General features: G+C 44.2%; 2 protein-coding genes across 6 annotated transcripts in view; one reads left to right on the top strand and one right to left on the bottom strand.

Moving 5' to 3' along the window:
* Positions 1-1,882, top strand: part of CACNA1D (calcium voltage-gated channel subunit alpha1 D) — a 317,329-nt gene extending 315,447 nt beyond the window's left edge. For both annotated transcript variants that reach the window (XM_027121102.1, XM_027121103.1), the window contains one exon: positions 1-1,882. This exon is cut by the window's left edge and continues 300 nt beyond it. The gene's annotated coding sequence lies outside the window, so the exon portion shown is untranslated.
* A 3,804-nt stretch (positions 1,883-5,686) lies between these two features.
* Positions 5,687-19,849, bottom strand: part of CHDH (choline dehydrogenase) — a 77,183-nt gene continuing 63,020 nt past the window's right edge. For 2 of the 4 annotated variants that reach the window (XM_027121105.1, XM_027121104.1), the window contains 3 exons: positions 7,580-7,722; positions 6,996-7,098; positions 5,687-6,238 (listed from right to left, as the gene is read on the bottom strand). In XM_027121105.1, coding sequence (XP_026976906.1) covers positions 5,820-6,238; positions 6,996-7,098; positions 7,580-7,722 — 665 coding nt within the window. In that variant the 3' untranslated portion in view covers positions 5,687-5,819. Of the gene's footprint in view, positions 6,239-6,387; positions 6,751-6,995; positions 7,099-7,579; positions 7,723-19,849 lie in introns of all 4 variants that reach the window. The other 2 variants (XR_003435847.1, XR_003435846.1) reach the window with 2 other exon arrangements.

Raw genomic sequence — 19,849 nt, forward strand, 5'->3', positions numbered from 1 at the left:
GGGAGCGGCCGACTGGCTCTGGCCTCAGGTGGGGCGCCGGAGGGCCAGGGGAAAAGTGCCTCGTAGTTAGGAAAATGTAGGCACCAGTGTGGAGTCCCTATTCAATTTAGACTTTTGTACAAGTGATGTCATGCCTCAAGGAAGCCATAAATCTGGTAGGGGACAGCCGCACCCACACACTCAGCCCCAGCTGTGGGCAAGGGCAGGTCCAGCCCTCCTGGAGAGGACCAGCGAGGAGGGCGGACAAGCCCTGCCCGCTTGTCCAGAGCGCTGGCCCGCCACCCGCGGGCATGAGGGGAAGGTTTAAAGGTGATGACGATCACCTTACCTATGTCATTACCTCAGCCATCGGTCTAGCATATCAGACGTTCACTGGGCCCAGCGTATCCATTTTTAAACCTTTTCCCCCCAAAACACACTGCTTCCTGATTCCTGTTCGGCTCTTCTGAAATACAGTGTGTAAGTCAGGACCTACCTACCAGCCGTCATCCTGAGAGGGGAACGGGACCCTGTAAACGGGGTTTTCTGTGACGTGACGCCAGTTTACAGGAGAGAGCATCACTCTGACGGTTGGTTTCTGACTGTCAGGCAAAGGGCAACTGTAAACTGGAATAATAATGCACTCGCAACCAGGTAAACTTAGATACGCTAGTTTGTTTAAAAATTCTAGATTTACTGTATATGACTTGTAATATACTATAATTTGTATTTGTAAAGAGATGGTCTATATTTTGTAATTATTGTACCGTATTTGAAATGCAGCAATATCCACGGGTCCTAATAATTGTAGTTCCCCACTCAAATCTAGAAACTATGAGTATTTTTACTCGGGCTATACAGAAGTAGAAGAAATAGAGCCAATTCTCATCTATCCAGTGGAAATCTTTTGGGGGTAAAATTTTAAGCTCAAAAGAACTTGGCACTACAGAGATTTTTCTAAACTATTTTGAGTCACTATAAATCTGTCTTTACACAAGAGGTACCAGATGACTATTTGCAGTCTTTTTTGGGGCAGGGGTTCTATGATTTGATGTTGCACCTTCTGATCCACCACGGGTTGCAGCTGTCTTTTGTTTTGCTTTAGTAACTCCGATGAGCACACTGCAGCCTAGGTCGAGCTGGTTACTCTGACCCGGTGGCATTCATAGTTGTGGTTTTCTCAGCTGCCCCCACAGGACATTTCCGGCGCAGAAATAATCGCACAGGTGAATGAAGTCCTTCTGCTGTTGTCCCCTGGGGACCGGTAAGGCTGCTTGTCTTAGGAAAGAAAGAAGGAGTGCTGGGGACAGAGGGGGCAAAGGATGATCTATAGGACTAGACGTCGGGCTCTGTACAAATCGTATTGTTGCCTTTTTACAAAACATTGCTGTACTGTGTGTTCTCTTTGAGGGCTTTTATATGCAACTGAATGAGGGCTGACGTTTTCCTTAGAACGCACTCACACTCCAATTGTACTTCTCGATGAAAACCCACGTTTGGATCATTAGACCCATCAAGGCTTCCTTTTCTGTTCACAGAATTGTGCCGACTTTGTCAAGTTACCTTGGCAGGGATTCCCTGCAGTCAGAAAGACTGGTAGCGATTTTGGGTTCAAAGTTTTTAAATATTACGTAACCTGTTCATGTTTTTTTTTTGTTTTTTTTTTTGTAAATAACACTTTGTTATGAAGACCTTACAAACCTCTTCTTAAGACATTCTTACTCCAGATCCAGGCAAAAACACTTCAAGGTTTGTAAATGACTATTTCCTGACGTAAATTCTTTTTTATTAAAATGCAAAATGATCTTCAGAATAAAACTGTGTTAATAATTTTATTGTACTTGGGAGCCCTCCTCGCAAAGAGCTGGTGTTGGCCAGTGAGAGCTTCGGGGGGGCAGGTGCTCTGTGAGGGCGCTTCTGCAATTATGTAGATGTTTTTCTCATCCTCTTGGCACCTTCTCCTTTTTCCTTATCCTCGTGCCGACGGTAACTTAAGTCCAGCCGCAGAGAGCACTGTTTCTCCTAAAGGGCTAACCCACTATCACCGTCATCTCAGACTCTGTGTCTCTCCACCGAGCATTGGTCTTTCTTACCGTGTGGCCTGGCTTACCATCATCAGTCCAAAACTGCCGTAACAGGACTGAGTTTTCTGGTATAGTCGGTGATCTTTTCTAGTCGGCACTTAACTGGCATTTTTACAGGCTGCACCACTCCTAATATCTGTCTGCATTAAGCCTGCTTCGACTGCTCATCTAACATTAAATTTTTCTTTGGAAGAAAACTTTGAAGTTGTAGGGCATGGTTTCTTTCAGGAATCTTTTAAGATTAAACGTCTCTCCTTTTTAGTTCCCCTCCCACTCCCTAAAAAAAGTCATTTTGTTGTGTCCCCAGGAATAGTACATTTAGTTGCTTTCATCTTGTGTTTTCCATAATATCACGAAACAGAAATGGCAGCAAGAACCTCGTTAAAATGGTCTCTGTGATTTCCATCCAGACGACCGGGCCACGCAGCACCTCCCAGCCTGATCCTGAGATGTTTCAGAATCAGCCAGTGGCTGGGAAGGGTGGGTTGTGACGGCCCCAGAAGCTTCTCCAGTGCAGGATGGGCTTAACCTGCCTGACGAACCCACTTTACGGCTGATGCCACGCTTGTGAGAGAAACCAGAGCAGTTTATCCTGTGGTGTTTATGTTTTGCAGTCCTAAGTGTCTTTGCCCATTGCCTGTTTTCCTGCAAAGGTTTTTACTGTTAGGCTGGGTGGTCAGTTTGTCCTGAAAGCTGGTCAGCATCACACACAGAGTTCTAACTCCTTTACTAGCCTCCCCGACTCAAAGACAGACTCCAGCTATGGCCTTCATTTGTTGAAAAGAAGTTTTTCCTTCTCTAAAATGATATTCCTTCCCTACTGGGGACCTAGGGGGGCAGGCGAGGAAGAGGAGCAGGCCTGGGGCCCTTGCTTCTAACCAGAGAACGAGAGCCAGAATGGCTGGGAGGGCGCCCTGTGGGGACGGTGGCAGGAGATGCGATGGGAGGCTGGGTCTCAAGATGGGGCCAGCGGAGAAGGGTGTGTGTTTTTTCTGGTTTTTAAGAGAAAGGCACCTAGGCATTTGATCTGATGGTAAGTCGTGCTGTGGAAATCTGAAATGACCTTTGGGCGGAGGAACACGGTTTGGCTGGAGGGAAGACTCTATCTGAATCTGTGGAAGTGGCTCCTGCCGCCTGCACAAGGGCCGCACAAGGCCGGACGTTAAGGCGCCAGAGTCCCACCTCCGGGACCTGCCCTTTCCCGGTCACCTGCGGGCAGGCTGCTCCTCTAGCTGTGTGTTCTGCCTCTTGCTCTACCAGGAAGAACCCTCTGCTCATGCAGCAGCTTAAACACTGGCTTCTTCAGAGGGGTCAGTGTTCTGACCACTAGGCACATTTGCAGCTTTCTGTTAGGCTTTTTCAACCATTTCTGGAAATGTACGTTTTTCCTTTTGGGGAGTACTGCAGGCTTTTTGCTAAGGGACTTAAACGACGTCTTCCTGGTTCTTCAGGAGGCTGAGCGCCGGCCGGTCTCCATGCCCCTCGGGCTGCCAGACTACGGCTCATCCTCCCCAGTTCCAGTTCGCACTTTCCTCCCCTCTCTGGCTTCCTTGGCCAACAGCCCTCTCTTTCTGAGGTCGGAGCTTTCTTCGTGGTGGTGGACCCTTCGGGTTAGGACACGGGCCACTGGCTCCACCCTGCCCACGTGGCCACAGCACTCAGCTGTCAGGGCTCGAGGGAGGAACCGCCTCAGATCAGAATATTCTGTCCTGGGTCTGAACTCCAATAGCAGTTTTCTGTTGGGTCCTGGATATACGCGACACTCACGCTCTCCTCCTTTGAAACGTGGGGTGGGGGGGGGGCAGTGTCATGTGATCGCATGGAACGAGGCCCCGTAGCAAGGGCGGGAGAGGGGCCTGGGTGCCATCCACCGTACAGGCTCCCCTTACACACTTCGCTTTGCCCATCGACACACGCACACTAGCGCATCAGCCACCGTCTCAGAGGCCGAGGGCACCACATACGCAGAGGTGACCGAACTGAATGGCCACGTCACCTGCCATACCGGCGCCAGAGGAGGTCAGCGCAGTCACACTCAGGCCTGGGACCCCCCGCACACCTGACGTGTCACTTCGTGGCCCTCAGAGCAGGGGGCTGGCACCTGCACTCCTACTGTTCCTTCGCCCCCGCAGGCAGCTCCAAGACCCAGAGGAGGCCTGTGGGCAGGTGGGGACCTCTCTAGGAGAGAGACATCTCTTGGCAGATGGAGAATTTTCTTTCTTGACCCTCCGTTGGAACCGAAAATAAAGCAAGATACAGGTAAGACGAAACAAGGTTTGCTTAAGGAGTTTTAAAGGAAGGATGGTGTGATGGCTTTCTTCTTTCCACCCTTCTGGAAATCTTTCTCAGAAACGTTAAGTTGCAGCTGTTGGGCCTCCACGGCACCTCAATCCACTGTGATCCAGGGTGAAGCCAGGAATGTTCCATTTTCCTCCCCTCCTGATTCTGGGTCCAGCACGACAGGTTTCCATATAGCACTTCCATTCTTTCTCGCCATAGACGGTGGCTTTTGGATATCGTCAGAAAAATCAATCCAAAATGCATTCAAGTTTTCATTACCTTGTAGAGACAGGCTGGATAATGACAGTCTCAGTTCAAAGATAAGTTACGGGATTGCATTATTGAATTATAAGAAGTTTAAAGATCAGAGAGCTGTCTTAAATGTTACTTTGTATCTGTTTCCCCCGCCCCCCTCCCCGCCCCGCAAACTCAAATCTTTGCCAATTTATTTTTCTTTCACTCAACTGCGTTTTTTTTTTTTTTTTTACAGGATCAGGATCATAGTTTTACTTGACTGCTTTTTCCGTCAGGCTGGCTCCCGCCTGGTCTGTTGCTGTGGACGTCTGGAGAATGTGAATGAGCCGGCCGTGGCCACTGCTGAGCCCTCCATCTCCCCAGGCTGAGAGGAAGGCTTTGCACGGAGCGGGCCAGGGATGCAGGTTTGCTCTGGGTTTCTAGGTTTCCTGGCAACAGGAAAATCTTTAAAAATGCTAAACCCTGAAACCCATGGTAGTGAAAAGGCCCTGTAGACGCCTGAGTCCTGGAAAAAGTCCCAGAATTCCTCTCATCGGGCTGATGGTGTTAATAAGAACCAGAGCATCAGAGAGGTGGGCTGCAAGCCCCTCAGGGGGACCCAACTGAGCACCAGTTCCTGCCTCACTCTGGGAGTGAAATCAGGAAGCGGCAGAGAAAGGGGAAGCCTGTTTCTTCCAGCAGGCAGCTTTCCCTCTGGACACTGGACGCTTGTGCACACACCCCAGCTGAACTCCACGCTCCCTAACTCCTGCGGGACCCTCGGCCTCCGCTGCAGCTTTCAGCCTGAGGGGGAGGATGCCCCGGCCTCTGTGCAAGCACCCTGCTCTTGGACGGGCTTGCCTCCAGAGGGAGAGAACCTGGGAGAGAACCACCTTCCTCAAGTCCTATCAGGACCCAGGAACACAGCAGGACCCGGGGTTGGAGAGCACCGCGGAACACAAGACAAGGACCTGGCCAGAGTTACCCGTTCTCCACCGGCCTCCCGTCCCCTTTGCTGTCCTACCAGGAGGCAGGGAGGAGGGGCCCCAGCCAGAACGCCGGCCTTCCCCAGAGGGCCCCCAGGGACATGCTGGGAAGAAAGAACCCGATTCACTGACCAATACTGGTTTCGTTTCTTAAATTATCCAATTCTTGGCCATCAAATTGTAACATTCTAGAGAGAGCCAGGAGAGCACACTTGGCGCCAAGGGCTGTGCTGAGCCTTCTTACTCAGGGACGGCCTCAGCGCTGGGTGGCCAAGGTCCTAGGCTTGTAGACAGGGACAGCCTCGTCCCAGAGAGCTGGCCGCCCCTTGATGATGTCGGCCGCCTTCTCTGCGATCATGATGGTGGGGGCGTTGAGGTTGCCGCTGACCACACTGGGCATGATGGAGGCGTCGACCACCCTGAGGTTTTCCACCCCGAGGACCCTGGTCTGCGGGTCCACCACTGCCATGGGGTCGGAGGGCTGGCCCATCTTGCAGGTGCACGATGGGTGGTAGGCGCTGTCTGCCTTTGCCCGCACAAAGGCGTCTATCTCCTTATCCGACTGGACGTGGCTTCCTGGCTGGAGCTCCTTCCCCCGGAACGGTGCCAGAGCTTTCTGTGCAAAAATTTCTCTGGTCAGCCTCACACACCGACGGAAGTCATCGATGTCCGTTTCTGTCAAGGAGAAGAAACAGGTTACATGCCTCCTCTTACCATGCTGGCCTCGCTGGAAGATCTGCCACCGGGAGAGGCTCAAGAAGCTGCCCAAGGGGACACGGTTCAGGGACACGGAGGTCCAAGCCACCAGGTTGCCTGTCACCTACCCATCAGCAGTTACAGTGCAACTGAGCAGAGTCCCACGAAGCCCAAACAGACAGCATCCTAGACGGACACAGCTTGCCCCGGAGGCCCTACGTTTAAATCGGAGACCTGAATTTTCTTATCTATAAAATAGAGATAAGACTACACGTCCTGCCTCTGCCACAGCGTGAGTATTATTGGGCAAAACCTGCCCAGTGGGGACTGTGCAGTTTTGCTGTGCATAAAGAGGCAGGCCCAGGAGTGTAATTTGCTCTTAGAAGATACTCACAGGAACAGTAAGAAAAAGGTTCTGTGAGCTATCTATACACAGCCAGATCTCCTTGCGTCTCTTGGTAGATTGTTCTGGAAGCTGCAAATCCTGCCTACTGTGTAAAATGGTGTGTCAGGGTTACTTCAAGTGACCGAGGGCACTACACAGCAACACGTGCACGTTTACAGCCCAGGATAATGGGGTGGAGGGAGGACAGAATGTGACTTGTGTCTCAAAAATGGGGTCCAGGGGTGAGATTCAGGGACAAATATGAACCCCATAAAGGCACTCATTCATGCAGTCAATCCATCAACGAGCCAACAAGCCCAGGTCTGGGAGAGACAAAGGTGGCTGAATTACCTGTTGACAGGTAGTTGGGTTGGATCACAGGGTGGTCATGGGGGTTGGCACTTCTCAGTTTCAGCCAGCCCACGCTCGTGCCCCGCATGGTCCCCACGTGCACCTGGAAGAGCCCAGAGAGGCAGTGACCCCTGTTAACCCCCAGCTTAGTCATTTAGAGAGGCCCCGGGTTTCCTGTGGTCCCTGGGACTCAACACCCAGAGGCAATTAAGAGCAGATACATTTTAAAATCTACCTGCATCTTACCAACCCCACCCCCAACACACACAAAAGGCATCAAAACCACCTCAGGCCCTCTCTCCTGCTTCCTGGCTTTATACCTGATGCCTCATGTTCAGGGGCTGGCGGTCCCTGGGCAGAGCCGGCTTCATTGTCCATTTCTAGTACTCAGGACCCGGTGCAGCTGCCCCGAGCTGGGTGCGGGTGTGGCCTTGCTGTGCACCACGCAGTCTGCTTCACTCTACCTCTGGCTCCCCACCCCCTTTCCCTCCCCTCAGACACTCCGGGCAGCTGGAGAGCAGGGCACCGCCTTCTGGGCCGCCCACCCTGGAGGCCCTGCTGCAGTGGGGAGACGACCTGCTCACCTGGTAAGCCTCCTGCTGTGGGGGGACCCGCCCATGGTCGATCACCTGGGAAGGGAGGAAGTGGAACTGGATGTCCGGGTGGGGGACTCCAGGCTGGCTCCGGATGAACCCACCTGTTTCCAGATGGGCTGTGGCTCCATCCCCTGAGGATCAGAAGACGATGAGGCAGAGGAGCAAGTCCAGGTGTGGCAGGTGGGCCAGCCTCCTCTCTCCTGGGCACTTCCTCCTCCTCTTCCTGGCCTGTAGTCTAGTGCCTGGACCCAAGTCCTCGACTCTGTCCTCCTTCCCCGAGGTGGGCTCACGCAGCAACCAGGGCTTTCGATATCAGCTCCATGCCAAGGGGCTTCAGCTTTGCCCCTTCCCCTGACTCCATCCCTGCCAACTGAACTGTGGGACCTGATGTCCTATGGGCATATCCCAAACCTACTGCAGCCCACCCTTCACAGGCCGTGATCCAGGTCAAGGCCCCCTTCCATCCAACCTCCCACTGTTGCAGGAAGGGGAACCCCTTCCAGGGCCCGAGAGTGGGCTCTTCTCTAACGCTCAGAAATGAACTGTCCGAGGAGGCACACGTGCTGACAAAGCAGAAGACTTTATTGGGAAGGGGCGCCCGGGCAGAGAGCAGGAGGGTGAGGGAACCCAGGAGAACTGCTCTGCCACGTGGCTCGCAGTCTCAGGTTTTATGGTGATGGGGTTAGTTTCCAGGTTGTCTCTGGCCAAGCATCTTGCTTGGCCCATCGTCTGACTCAGGGTCCTTCCCGGTGGCGTGCGCGTCTCTCAGCCAAGATGGATCCCAGCGCAAAGGATTGTGGGAGGCTGGTCATCTCTGCCCTCTTTTGGCTCCTCCCAATGCTGGTTTTCACCAGCAGCACCATGTTCTTTTTCAGGACCTCCTATTGTGAGACACCTCAGGCAAGAGGCTATCATCGTGCCTGGCCAAGGCGAGTGGTTTTGGTTAATGGTTCCCTAACGACTCGAGAGCCCACTCTCGGGCCCTGGAAGGGGTCTCCCTTCCTGCAACAGCTGGCGACTCTGGTGGAATCTCTTCTTTACCACGACTGACATCCTGACTGCTCAGGCACCAGCTCACCTACCGACGGACCAGACCCAGAGGCCACCACTGGGACCCTCTTGTCTCTGATCTCCTCCTGACGCAGATGACTGGCCCTAGTGCCCCGCCCAGGTAAGGAACAAGAGACGTCGCTGACGTCTTTGCCCTTCCCTCTCCCCTCCCTCTTCTCAGCCCCTCCTATCCCACCCTCCTTTCTTCTGCATGCAGGAGTCTGGTTGAAGGGCTTCAGTTATCTGAGCGCCAGAGCCTGACCACCTCCGGTGGGCAGAGAACTTGAATTATCTGGTATCTGGTTTCTGGTAGGGCCGAGTTCCTGTCCTCCCTTCCTGGAAGCCCAGAGAGAAGTCCCGTAACGCCTGGGCGTCTGCAGGTGGCAGGAGATGTCCGTAAGGCCACCCCTTTTGTCCCCCCACCCTCCTTCCCCTCTTCTTTCAAACTGCCCTCCTTTCCTCCCTTTGAAATCTCTGAAGACCTGAGATATTTCCATTTACTCTGTTCATCAGTACTGGAATCTGAAGTTCTCTGTCTCTGTAGGAGGTTTTCTGAGAGACTGCAACCTTGTATTTAAGGGAGTGTCTGATTAGGACAGCCGTGCCTGTGTGTGTTTCATACTCTGTGTTCTGTGTTGCGATTTGTGATGGCCATTCTGCCTTATGAAATGGGAAATTCTGGTTCTGTTCCACTGCAGAGCCCTCTTGGGAGAATTCTGTCTGACTGGAAAGATTTTAACTATGAGCCTATGACTAAGAAGAAGATGATATTCTATTATAACACTGGGTGGCCAGAATATTCTTTAGACTCCAGCGAAAACTGGTTTAGGTGAAACTCTTGAAAATTCCAAACTGGTTCTTTTTGCATATACAGTTAGAAAAGGGAAGCTCGATAAAACGTCTTTTCAGAATTCTGACCCTGAGGGAACAACTCCTTCTGAGAGAACTTGCTTTTCTCGCCCTGTGCCGTGAGACCAGGGCTCTCAGGATCACTTATCTGATCTAGATCATCTCTAATTCCTGAGATTGAGGGGGAAAAAGCAATGTAGAAGGAAAGCTTTCTAAATTTTACTTATTCCAACCATTATTTATAAACTAGTGAGTTTTATAATACCCGATTCATAACTAAGTTTAGAAAATGAAGCTTTGAGATCTCTGGTTGCGTTTGTCTATATATCTGTGTGCGTTATATATATGTCCTTACCTTTGGATATTATTACCACAACTAATTTTTTAATGAGCTCTATTTAACTGGCTTAAGGGAAATTTAGCACTTATATAAATTTTCAAAAATACAGAAGGTAACTGGCCAGAATTAATTTCAGGTTCATGTAAACTGGAAAATATTCAGTATTAAATTAATGTCTGGTATTAAACTTAGTTTGTTTGTTAATTTAAATACACATGTCTTTGTCATCAACATTAAGTATAATACCTTTATTGTACCTAGGTTTAATAGAAGTCAAATAAGATCTTATTATATCTGTTGTACATTTGTCAGCAAGGAACATAACTTGGTGTGATGAAATTTTTTAAGTGAACTAAAATACAAGTGAGATCAGAGCTTTTGGGTGAACTTTTTAGGAATAATTATATTTTAGGAATGTCTACGTGAGAATAATCTCTCCAGATACTTGGAAATATGCTTGAAATTTAGAGTTGTTCTAAATTAAGTGATGGAAGTCACTGAATAGCTAGGTGGTTCCCAAATAAAATAAGATACTGAGACATCAGTTACTAAACAGAGAAACTAAATGTATTTAGGACTATTAATGAACGTGTTTGGTGCCACCCTGAGATGTTCTCTATAAGAAAGCAAATGTTTTTAGAAATTTTCACTAGTATTTATGTTTACCAATCTACAGAATGCTAATGTAAAAGTTCATAACTGCTGGGACTTCCCTGGTGGTGCAGTGGTTAGGATGCCACGTTCCCAATGCAGGAGGTCTGGGTTCGATCCCTGATCAGGGAACTAGATCCCACATGCATGCTGCAACTAAGAGTTCACATGCCACAACTAAGGAGCCCGCCTGCTACAACTAAGACCCAGTGCAACCAAAAAAAAAAAGTTCATAATTGCTTACCTCTTAGTTTTCACTAGAAATTAAGGTTTTTAAGAGTTGAGGGCTCTAATTTAAACATGTAATTAAAGCTAACAGAAATAATAAAGGAAGCATTTCAGTGTACAGCAGGAAAGTAGGATGTGTGTTTGCAGTGAAGAAGGTATGAGAATGGAATTGCATTTTATTAAAGGAAAAGAAAGTGAGTCTGTCTTAGAGCTGGTTGTTTCTCAATGGAGAAGAGAATGGGGGGCAGACTAATATGGATACAGAAAGTGATGGAGGGTTTGTGGATGGTCAGGATTGGCTAGGTGTAGAGTACAGTTAATTAAGTGAATTTTGTTATTAAAAGCAGGCTGGTACAAGACTGGATCTGGTTTTCTCTCTTTAGTAAGAGGACAAAGTTTCCTTGGAATGCTGCTTTTGATAACAGATTGTGTGAGTTTCCGTGCCTTTAAGTGATCTGTATTTGCTTTTGAGCTCTCTTGTAACTCTGGGTAAGAAATAAGCATTATCTCACAATGACCTATGATCTTATTTGACCAAGTGTTTTGAGACCTTTTGACAAACTTCCCAAATACCAAATTTTAATTAAAGTTCTTTTGACCTCCAGCTAACTTGGGGACACTTTCGAGGGTCTCTGAGGCATTTCAGAGAGAAATATTTAACTAGTAGTATCTGGTATGTTAAATTACATGGAGAGCATTATCACACTAGGGATAAACCTACTTAGAATATACTGTATGGATAAAGAGTATTAATATACACAAAGAGTATTAATATACACATTCTAGAAATTATATAAAGTTTCTGAAATTTGGATATGTCCTGGTACTGTTATAATATTAGTTATCTTAAAATGTTGTATGTGACAGAAACTTGGTTAAGCTTCTTTGTTCACCTTGCCTTTTTAAGACTTTTTGTCGTTCACAGGCAGTTAAGCTGATGCTTTGCAAAACTGCTTCATCTTCAAGAAGATTCACAGAAAGGGCTTTAGACAAGTACAGGTTTCTGATAACTTTTAAATCATACTACTAAACTAGGTAAGACTTTTTTTTTTGAGTAGCTATTTTATTTATGTCTTTTATTTATTTATTTGTTTGTTTATTTATTTATTTGATTTTATTTTTGGCTGCACTGCGAGGCATGTGGGATCTTAGTTCCCCGACCAGGGATGGAACCCTTGGCGTCTGAACCACTGGACCGCAGGGGAAATCCCAGGTAAGATATTTTTTAACAGTCTAATGGAAACTGTTAACAAAAAGGATTAGTTACATAGGATTGAGTAAACTGATGAACGTGGTTATAATTTTTATGCTTTCTGTCTGAAACATTACTAGCTTTTAATCTGTGTTTTCCAGATATAAAGAAACCCCCTCAAACTAATTATGACTTGTAGCAATTTGGTAAATTGTACCTTTGTAAGCAGAATTGAAACACTTCTCTTTTCTTTCTACCTGATCCCTCCAGAGATTGCAAACTCCTAGGTTCCCAGCAGCTGTATAAAATAAATTAGTAAAGCCACCTCCTAACAGGTGCAGGAATCTCAAGTGATTTTGTGGACCTCAGAAAGGAAGGGATTCACCTAAATCTATAAGGCAAAATCTGTGACAGGCCCTTGGCGTGGCTTTCCTGGCCTTGGGAGGCCTTTTATCAAACTTAATTTGCAGACAAATTAATCTTGATTTGGACATATCTGATAAAAATGAGGGTAATTTTAGGGAGAAAGAGACATTTCAGTGGATATCAAATTCTAATTGTTTATTGAGGTCTGTATTCACTAAGACTCACTTCTCAGATAGTTCCTTGCTGTTATGCTATATTGTTGCAAAGTTTAACTGAATTATTAAAAGGACACTCTAAATTTGTTTCTGAAGCTTAACTCAGTAATCTATCTTTGGATTAAGATCAGATGCTCCATGGTCTGCAACCGGAAGGTTAACACCAGGCTATGGTCATTTAAATTTAAAGGCTCCCTTATGTTGGGGAAATTAAACTGTACTAGGGATAACCAACCTAGTAACACTAGGAAATTGGGCTGGGTGCCTTGTGGACAATGCCAATATATAATGTCCCTTCAAGATAAGAATTGCTACACAACAGACTAAGTCAGATGAACTGGGATATACTGGGCTGCACCTAATGGAAGTTCTTGACTTAAATTTTTACATATGACCTTACTAATACTGCTAGCTATGTTATTTTTTACATTGCCTGTTTTACAAAACTGTTGTTTCTTGCATTACCAAATGTGTGACTGAGCCTCTGATAAAATGATGATATATAGTTACATATGAGATCAATGATTGTTGTAGTGTAACTCTAGATATGGCAAGAAGCATATCAGCATCGTCCCTCCTAGATTTAATCTAACTAGAAAGTATTTTACCAAAAACTACCTCCCTCATTCAAATACAATTTTCTACACTAGTATCAGACCAAAAAGGCCTAAGCAAACTATATTTTCTCTCATTCCTCTTTACCCTCACCCTAAGCATAGTTCTCTTTAATTACCATGAGTAACCTCTATAATAACTACACCAGCAATAAGCAATGACCAACCAGTGAGTTACTAATCAAGCACCATAACTATACAACGCCACAATTCCTACAGCCTCTTCACTAAAAAATCCAGAATCACCTGTATTATAAATCACTCAATCCTCTAGCCTGTTAAACTTGAAATACAATCTCCACTTCCTCATCTTTTAAAACATAAAATACCATTGAAAATTATATTAACCCTGAAAGAAATATACCTAAAACAGTCTTCTTAGAAACTCAAACCTCAGGATACTGCTCAGTAGCTACAGCTGTCGTATAACCAAACACTACCAACATCCCCCCTAAATAAATCAAAAATACTATTAAACCCAAAAATGAGCCACCAAAATTCAACACAATCCCACAACCAACACCACCACCCACAATCAACCCAAGTCCACCATAAACAGGCAAAGGTTTGGAAGAAAACCCCACCAAACTAATTACAAAAATAGTACTTAAAATAAATACAGTGTATGTTATCATTATTCTTACATGGCCAATGACGTGAAAAATCATCGTTGTTATTCAACTATAAGAACACTAATGACCAACATCCGAAAATCACACCCATTAATAAAAATTATTAACAGTGCATTTATTGATCTCCCAGCCCCATCAAACATTTCATCATGATGAGATCTCGGTTCCACTTGTTTAGTATTACAAATCTTAACAGGCTTATTCCTAGCAATACATTACACATCAGACATAATAACGCTTTCTCATCAGTAACACATACCTGCCGCGATGTAAACCACGGGTGAGTTATCCGATACCTACACGCAAATGGAGCATCCGTATTTTTTATTTGCCTATTTATTCACATAGGACGAGGCTTCTATTATGGATCCTATACTTTTTTAGAAACATGAAACACTGGAATCACCTGATTATTTACGGTCATAGCCACAGTATTTATAGGCTATGTCTTACCTTGAGAACAAATATTCTGAGGGGCAACGGTTATTACTCACCTCCTCTCAGCAATTCCATATATCGGCACAAGCCTTGTCAAATGAATCTGAGGTGGCTTTTCAGTAGATAAAGCAACTCTTACACGCTTCTTTGCTTTCCATTTTATTCTCCCATTCATTATTGCAGCACTAACAGCTGTCCCCTTACTATTCCTTCACAAAACAGGATCTAATAGCCCCACAGGAATCTCATCTGACGTAACAAAATTCCATTTCACCCCTACGATACAATCCAAGACATCTAGGTGCCTCATTACTACTTCCAGTACTAATAATGTTAGCGGTATTTTCACCCGATTTATTAAGAGACCCTGATAACTACACCCCAGCAAACCCTCTCAAAACACCACCCATATCAAGCCAGACTGGTACTTCCTATTTGCATCTGCAGTCCTGCGATCAATCCCCAATAAACTAGGAGGAGTCCTGGCCCTCATCTTTTCAGTCTGAACTCTAGCACGCATCCCAATGCTCCATCCATCCAGACGACGAAGCATAACACTTTGACCTCTAAAGCATAATATTTCGCTCTCTCAGCCAATACCTATTTTGAGTACTAGTAGCAGACCTATTAACACTAACATGAATTGGAGGACAACCCGTGGAATACCCCTTCATTACTATTGGACAACTAGCATCTATTTTATATTTCTTTTTAAATTTGGGTACTAATGTCAGTAACTAGCATCACTGCAAATAATCTCCTGAAATGAAGAGTGTTTGTAGTATATCTATTACCCTGGTCTTGTAAACCAGAAAAGGAGAATAACATTCTCTCCCTAAGACTCAAGGAGGAGGCTCCAGATCCACCATCAGCACCCAAAACTGAAATGCCACTTAAACCATTCCCTGCAACGTTGTTACGGGACGTTTACAAGATTATGAAGTACCATGTCAGTATTAAAATAACCTCTTTTTACCATAAACTACTATGTACTTCGTGCATATATGCACGACCGCAGTACTAGGTACCTAATACCGTATCGTACATAATACATTATATGTATAATGTGCATTACTTACCCCATGCTTACAAGCATGTACATTATCTTACTGACAGTACACAGTACATTATATGTACAATCGTGCATTAATTATTTACCCCACGCTTAGAAGCATGTACATTATCTTATTGACAGTACATAGCACATTAAGTCAAATCAATTCTAGTCAACGTGTGTACCATATCCAGTAGATCACAAGTGTAACCAGCAGGCTGTGTGAAACCGTCAACCCACTTGGGGTGTCCCTCTTCTCGCTCCAGGCCCATAACTTGTGGCGGTTTCTACTAATGAACTTTATCAGACAAGTGGTTCTCACTTCAGGGCCATCTCACCTGAAAGAGCCTACTCTTTCCTCGTAAATGAGACATCTCGTCGGACCAACGACTAATCAGCCCATGCTTGCACGTAACTGATTTCATGCATTTGCTAATCTTTAATTTTTAAAGAGATGCTGTGACTCAGCTATGGCCACCTGAGGCCTTAACACAGTCAAATAAATTGTAGCTGGACTTTAATTGAATATTATTTACCAACATCATCAACCATAAGGTGTTATTCAATCAATGGTTACAGGCCATAAGGAAATTACGGACACACATACACACACGTACACGTACGTACACACACACGTGCAGTAAACAGATGAATGACCTGTTTAACAAACCCTCTTTACCCCCCACTAAATCCCATGCTCTACATGCCTATAATGCCTTACCAAACCCCCAAAACAAGGCAAAAACATATAAATACATGGAACTTAGCTGTCTACTCGATAAACATGAACTGAATGCTCAGAATTAGATAGACCTAGAAAATAAACCCCAGTCATACCAATCAACTATTAGATATTTACCATTTATATAGACCACTTTTATCAAAATTTTAACACTAAATCCGACATAAACCCACCATATACATATTACTTGACTCTGTAAAAACAGCTTGTTAGTGTAGCTTAAAATCTAAAGTGAGGCACTGAAAATGCCCAGATGAGTTTGTTTACCAAGTCCATAAACACACAGGTGCGGCCCAGATGAGTTTACCAAGTCCATAAACACACAGGTGCGGCCCAGATGAGTTTACCAAGTCCATAAACACACAGGTGTGGTCCCAGCCTTTCTCTTAATTTTTAATAAAATTCACATGTAAGCATCTGTGCCCCAGTGAGAATGCCCTCCAAACCATTAAGATGAAAAGGAGCAGGCATCAGCACACTAATATGAGTGGCTCATAAGGCCCTGCTGAACCACACCCCATGGCAAACAGCAGTGATAAAAATTAAGCCGTAAACCAAAGTTCGACTAAGTTATACTAACTAGGGTTGGTAAATTTTCTGCCAGCCACCGTGGTCATATAATTAACCCCAATTAATAGAAACTTGGTGCAAAGTGTGTTAAAGAGTGATATAAAATGAAGTTAAATTTTAACTAAGCTGTAAAAAGCCATAACTAAAATAGACTACGAAGGTGACTTTAGTATTTCCTGACTACAGGACAGCTAAGACCCAAACTGGGATTAGATACCCCACTACGCTTAGCCCTAAACCCAAATAACTACAAGAACAAAATGATTGGCCAGAGTTCCACTAGCAACAGCTTAAAACTCAGAGGACTGGGCGGTGCTTCCCACCCTTCCAGAGGAGCCTGTTTCATGATCGATAAACCCCGATAAACCTCACCAACCCTTGCTAATTCAGTCTATATTACCAACATCTTCAGCAAACTCTACAAAAGAATAAAAGTAAGCATAATTATCATACATAAAAACGTTAGGTCCAGGTGTAACCTATAGGATGGGAAGAAATGGGCTACATTTTCTATTTCAAGAATATATTTCTCACGCACGAATTTTGAAAACTAAAAACCAAAGGAGGATTTAGTAGTAAATTAAGAAGAGAGTGCTTAACTGAATAAGGCCATGAAGCACGCACACACTGCCCATCACCCTCGTCAAGTATTATAATAATTTCCTATAATCTATTAGCAAATACTAATCATACAAGAGGAGACAAGTCGTAACAAGCATACTGGAAAGTGAGCTTGGATAAATCAAAGCGTAGCTTAAATAAAGCACCTAGTTTACACCTAGATTTCATAATTTATGAATACTCTGAATGAAATCTAGCGCAACACCTCTCCCCATATCTACTAATATAAGCAGACTAAATAAAACATTCACTCAACATTTAAAGTATAGGGGATAGAAATTTAAAATATCCTCTGGTGCTATACAGAAGGTACTGTAAGGGAATGATGAAAAAAGCATTAGAAGTAACAGAAAGCAAAGTTTACCCCTTGTAACTTTCGCATAATGATTTAACTAGGGAACATCTAACAAAGAACTTAAGTTAAACATGGCGAAACCAGACGAGCTACTTATGAACAGTTTATTAGAACAAACTCATCTATGTAGCAAAATAGAAGATTTATAAGTAGAGGTGACAAACCTAACTAGCCTGGTGATAGCTGGTTGTCCAGGAAAAGAATTTTAGTTCAACTTTAAAAGTTACCAACATAATTATAAATTTTAATGTATTTTACAACGTTATCTAAATAGGTACAGCTTTTTAGAAATGGATACAATCTTATCTAGAGAGTAAAGACAAACAACACCATAGTTGGCTTAAAAGCAGCCACCAATTAAGAAAGTGTTCAAGCTCAACAATAACTTTAATACCAATAACAAGCAAATCAACTCCTAGATTTGTACTAGACTAATCTATTGACCGACAGAGGTAATAATGTTATTATGAGCAATAAGAAGTATTTCTCCTTGCATAAGTTTACATCAGTAACTAATAATATACTGATAATTAACAGTAAATAAATACAACTCAACATTAAATTATTTATTGAACACTGTTAATCCAACACAGGCAGGCACTCAAGGAAAGATTAAAAAAAGTAAAAAGAACTTGGCAAATGCAAACCCTGTCTGTTTACCAAAAACATCACCTCTGGCATAACTAGTATTAGAGGCACTGCCTGGCCAATGACAACTGTTAAATGGCCGCAGTATCCTGACCATGCAAAGGTAGCATAATCATTTGTTCTCTAAATAAGGACTTGTACGAATGGCCACACGAGGGTTTTACCGTCTCTTACTTTCAATCAGTGAAGTTGACCTTACCGTGAAGAGGTGGGAATAACAAAATAAGACGAGAAGGCCCTATGGAGCTTTAATTAATTAAGCAAAAAAAACCTAACTAAACCACCAAGGGATAACAAAATTTTACATGGGGTGACAATTTTGGTTGGGGTGACCTTGGAACACAAAAAAGGCTCTGAGTGATTAAAGTCTAGACTTACCAGTCAAAACATATCATCACTAATTGATCCAAAAAATTGATCAACAAGTTACCCTAGGGATAACAGCTCAATCCTATTCTAGAGTTCATATCAACAATAGGGTTTATGACCTCGATGTTGGATCAGGACACCCCAATGCTGTAACCGCTATTAAAGGTTTGTTTGTTCAGTGATTAAAGTCCTACATGATCTGAGTTCAGACCAGTTTCTGTCTATTATATAGTTCTCCCAGTATGAAAGGACAAGAGAAATAAGGCCCACTTTAAAAAGTGTCTTAAAACCAATTAGTGATATAATCTTAATTTAATTAATACATATAATATATTACTCAAGACCAGGGTTTGTTAAGGTGGGGCAGAGCCCGGTAATTGCATAAAACTTAAACCTTTATAACCAGAGGTTCAAATCCTCTCCCTTCATAAAATGTTTATAATTAATATCTTAATACTTGTTATCCCCATTCTTCTAGCCGTAGCATTCCTAACACTAATTGAACAAAAAATTTTGGGTTATATGCAAATTCAAAAAGGGCCAAATATCATAGGACCATGTGGCCTATTACAGCCCATTACTGATGCAGTCTAATTACTCACTAAAGAACCACTATGACCAGCTACATCCTCCATTTCCGTATTTATCATTGCACCAACCCTAGCCCTAACCCTAGCCCTAAACATATGAATTCCCCTACCCACTTATTAATATAAATCTAGGAGTATTATTTATGCTAGCTACATCAAGCCTAGCTGTATACTCCATTTCATGATCCGGATCAGCTTCCAACTCAAAATACGCATTAATTGAAGCCCTACAAGCAGTAGCACAAACAATTTCATATGAAGTAACACTAGCAATTATTCTTTTATCAGTCCTCTTAAGAAACAGGTCTCTTACCCTCTCAACCTCCATCACAACACAAGAGCATTTATGAAAAATTTTCCCATCATGACCCTTAGCTATAATATGATTTATTTCCACTCGAGCAGAAACTAACCGAGCTCCCTTTGACCTAACAGAAGGAGAATCTGAACCTGTATCAGGCTTCAACATAGAATATGCAGCAGGCCCATCTGTCATATTCTTCTTAGCAGAATACGCCAACATTATCATAATAAACATTTTCTCAACAATCCTATTTCTAAGAGCGTTCCATAACCCCTACATACCAGAACTATACAAAATCAACCTTATCATCAAAACACTATTACTAACAATTTCTTTCCTATGAATTCAAGCATCCTACTCTCGACTCTGATACGATCAACTAATACATTTACTTTGAAAAAACTTCTGACTACTAACACTAGCCATATGC

Source organism: Aethalodelphis obliquidens, unplaced genomic scaffold (assembly GCF_003676395.1).
Source record: "Aethalodelphis obliquidens isolate GAN/ISIS:26980383/991018 unplaced genomic scaffold, ASM367639v1 scaffold22, whole genome shotgun sequence".
Taxonomy (NCBI): Eukaryota; Metazoa; Chordata; class Mammalia; order Artiodactyla; family Delphinidae; genus Aethalodelphis; species Aethalodelphis obliquidens.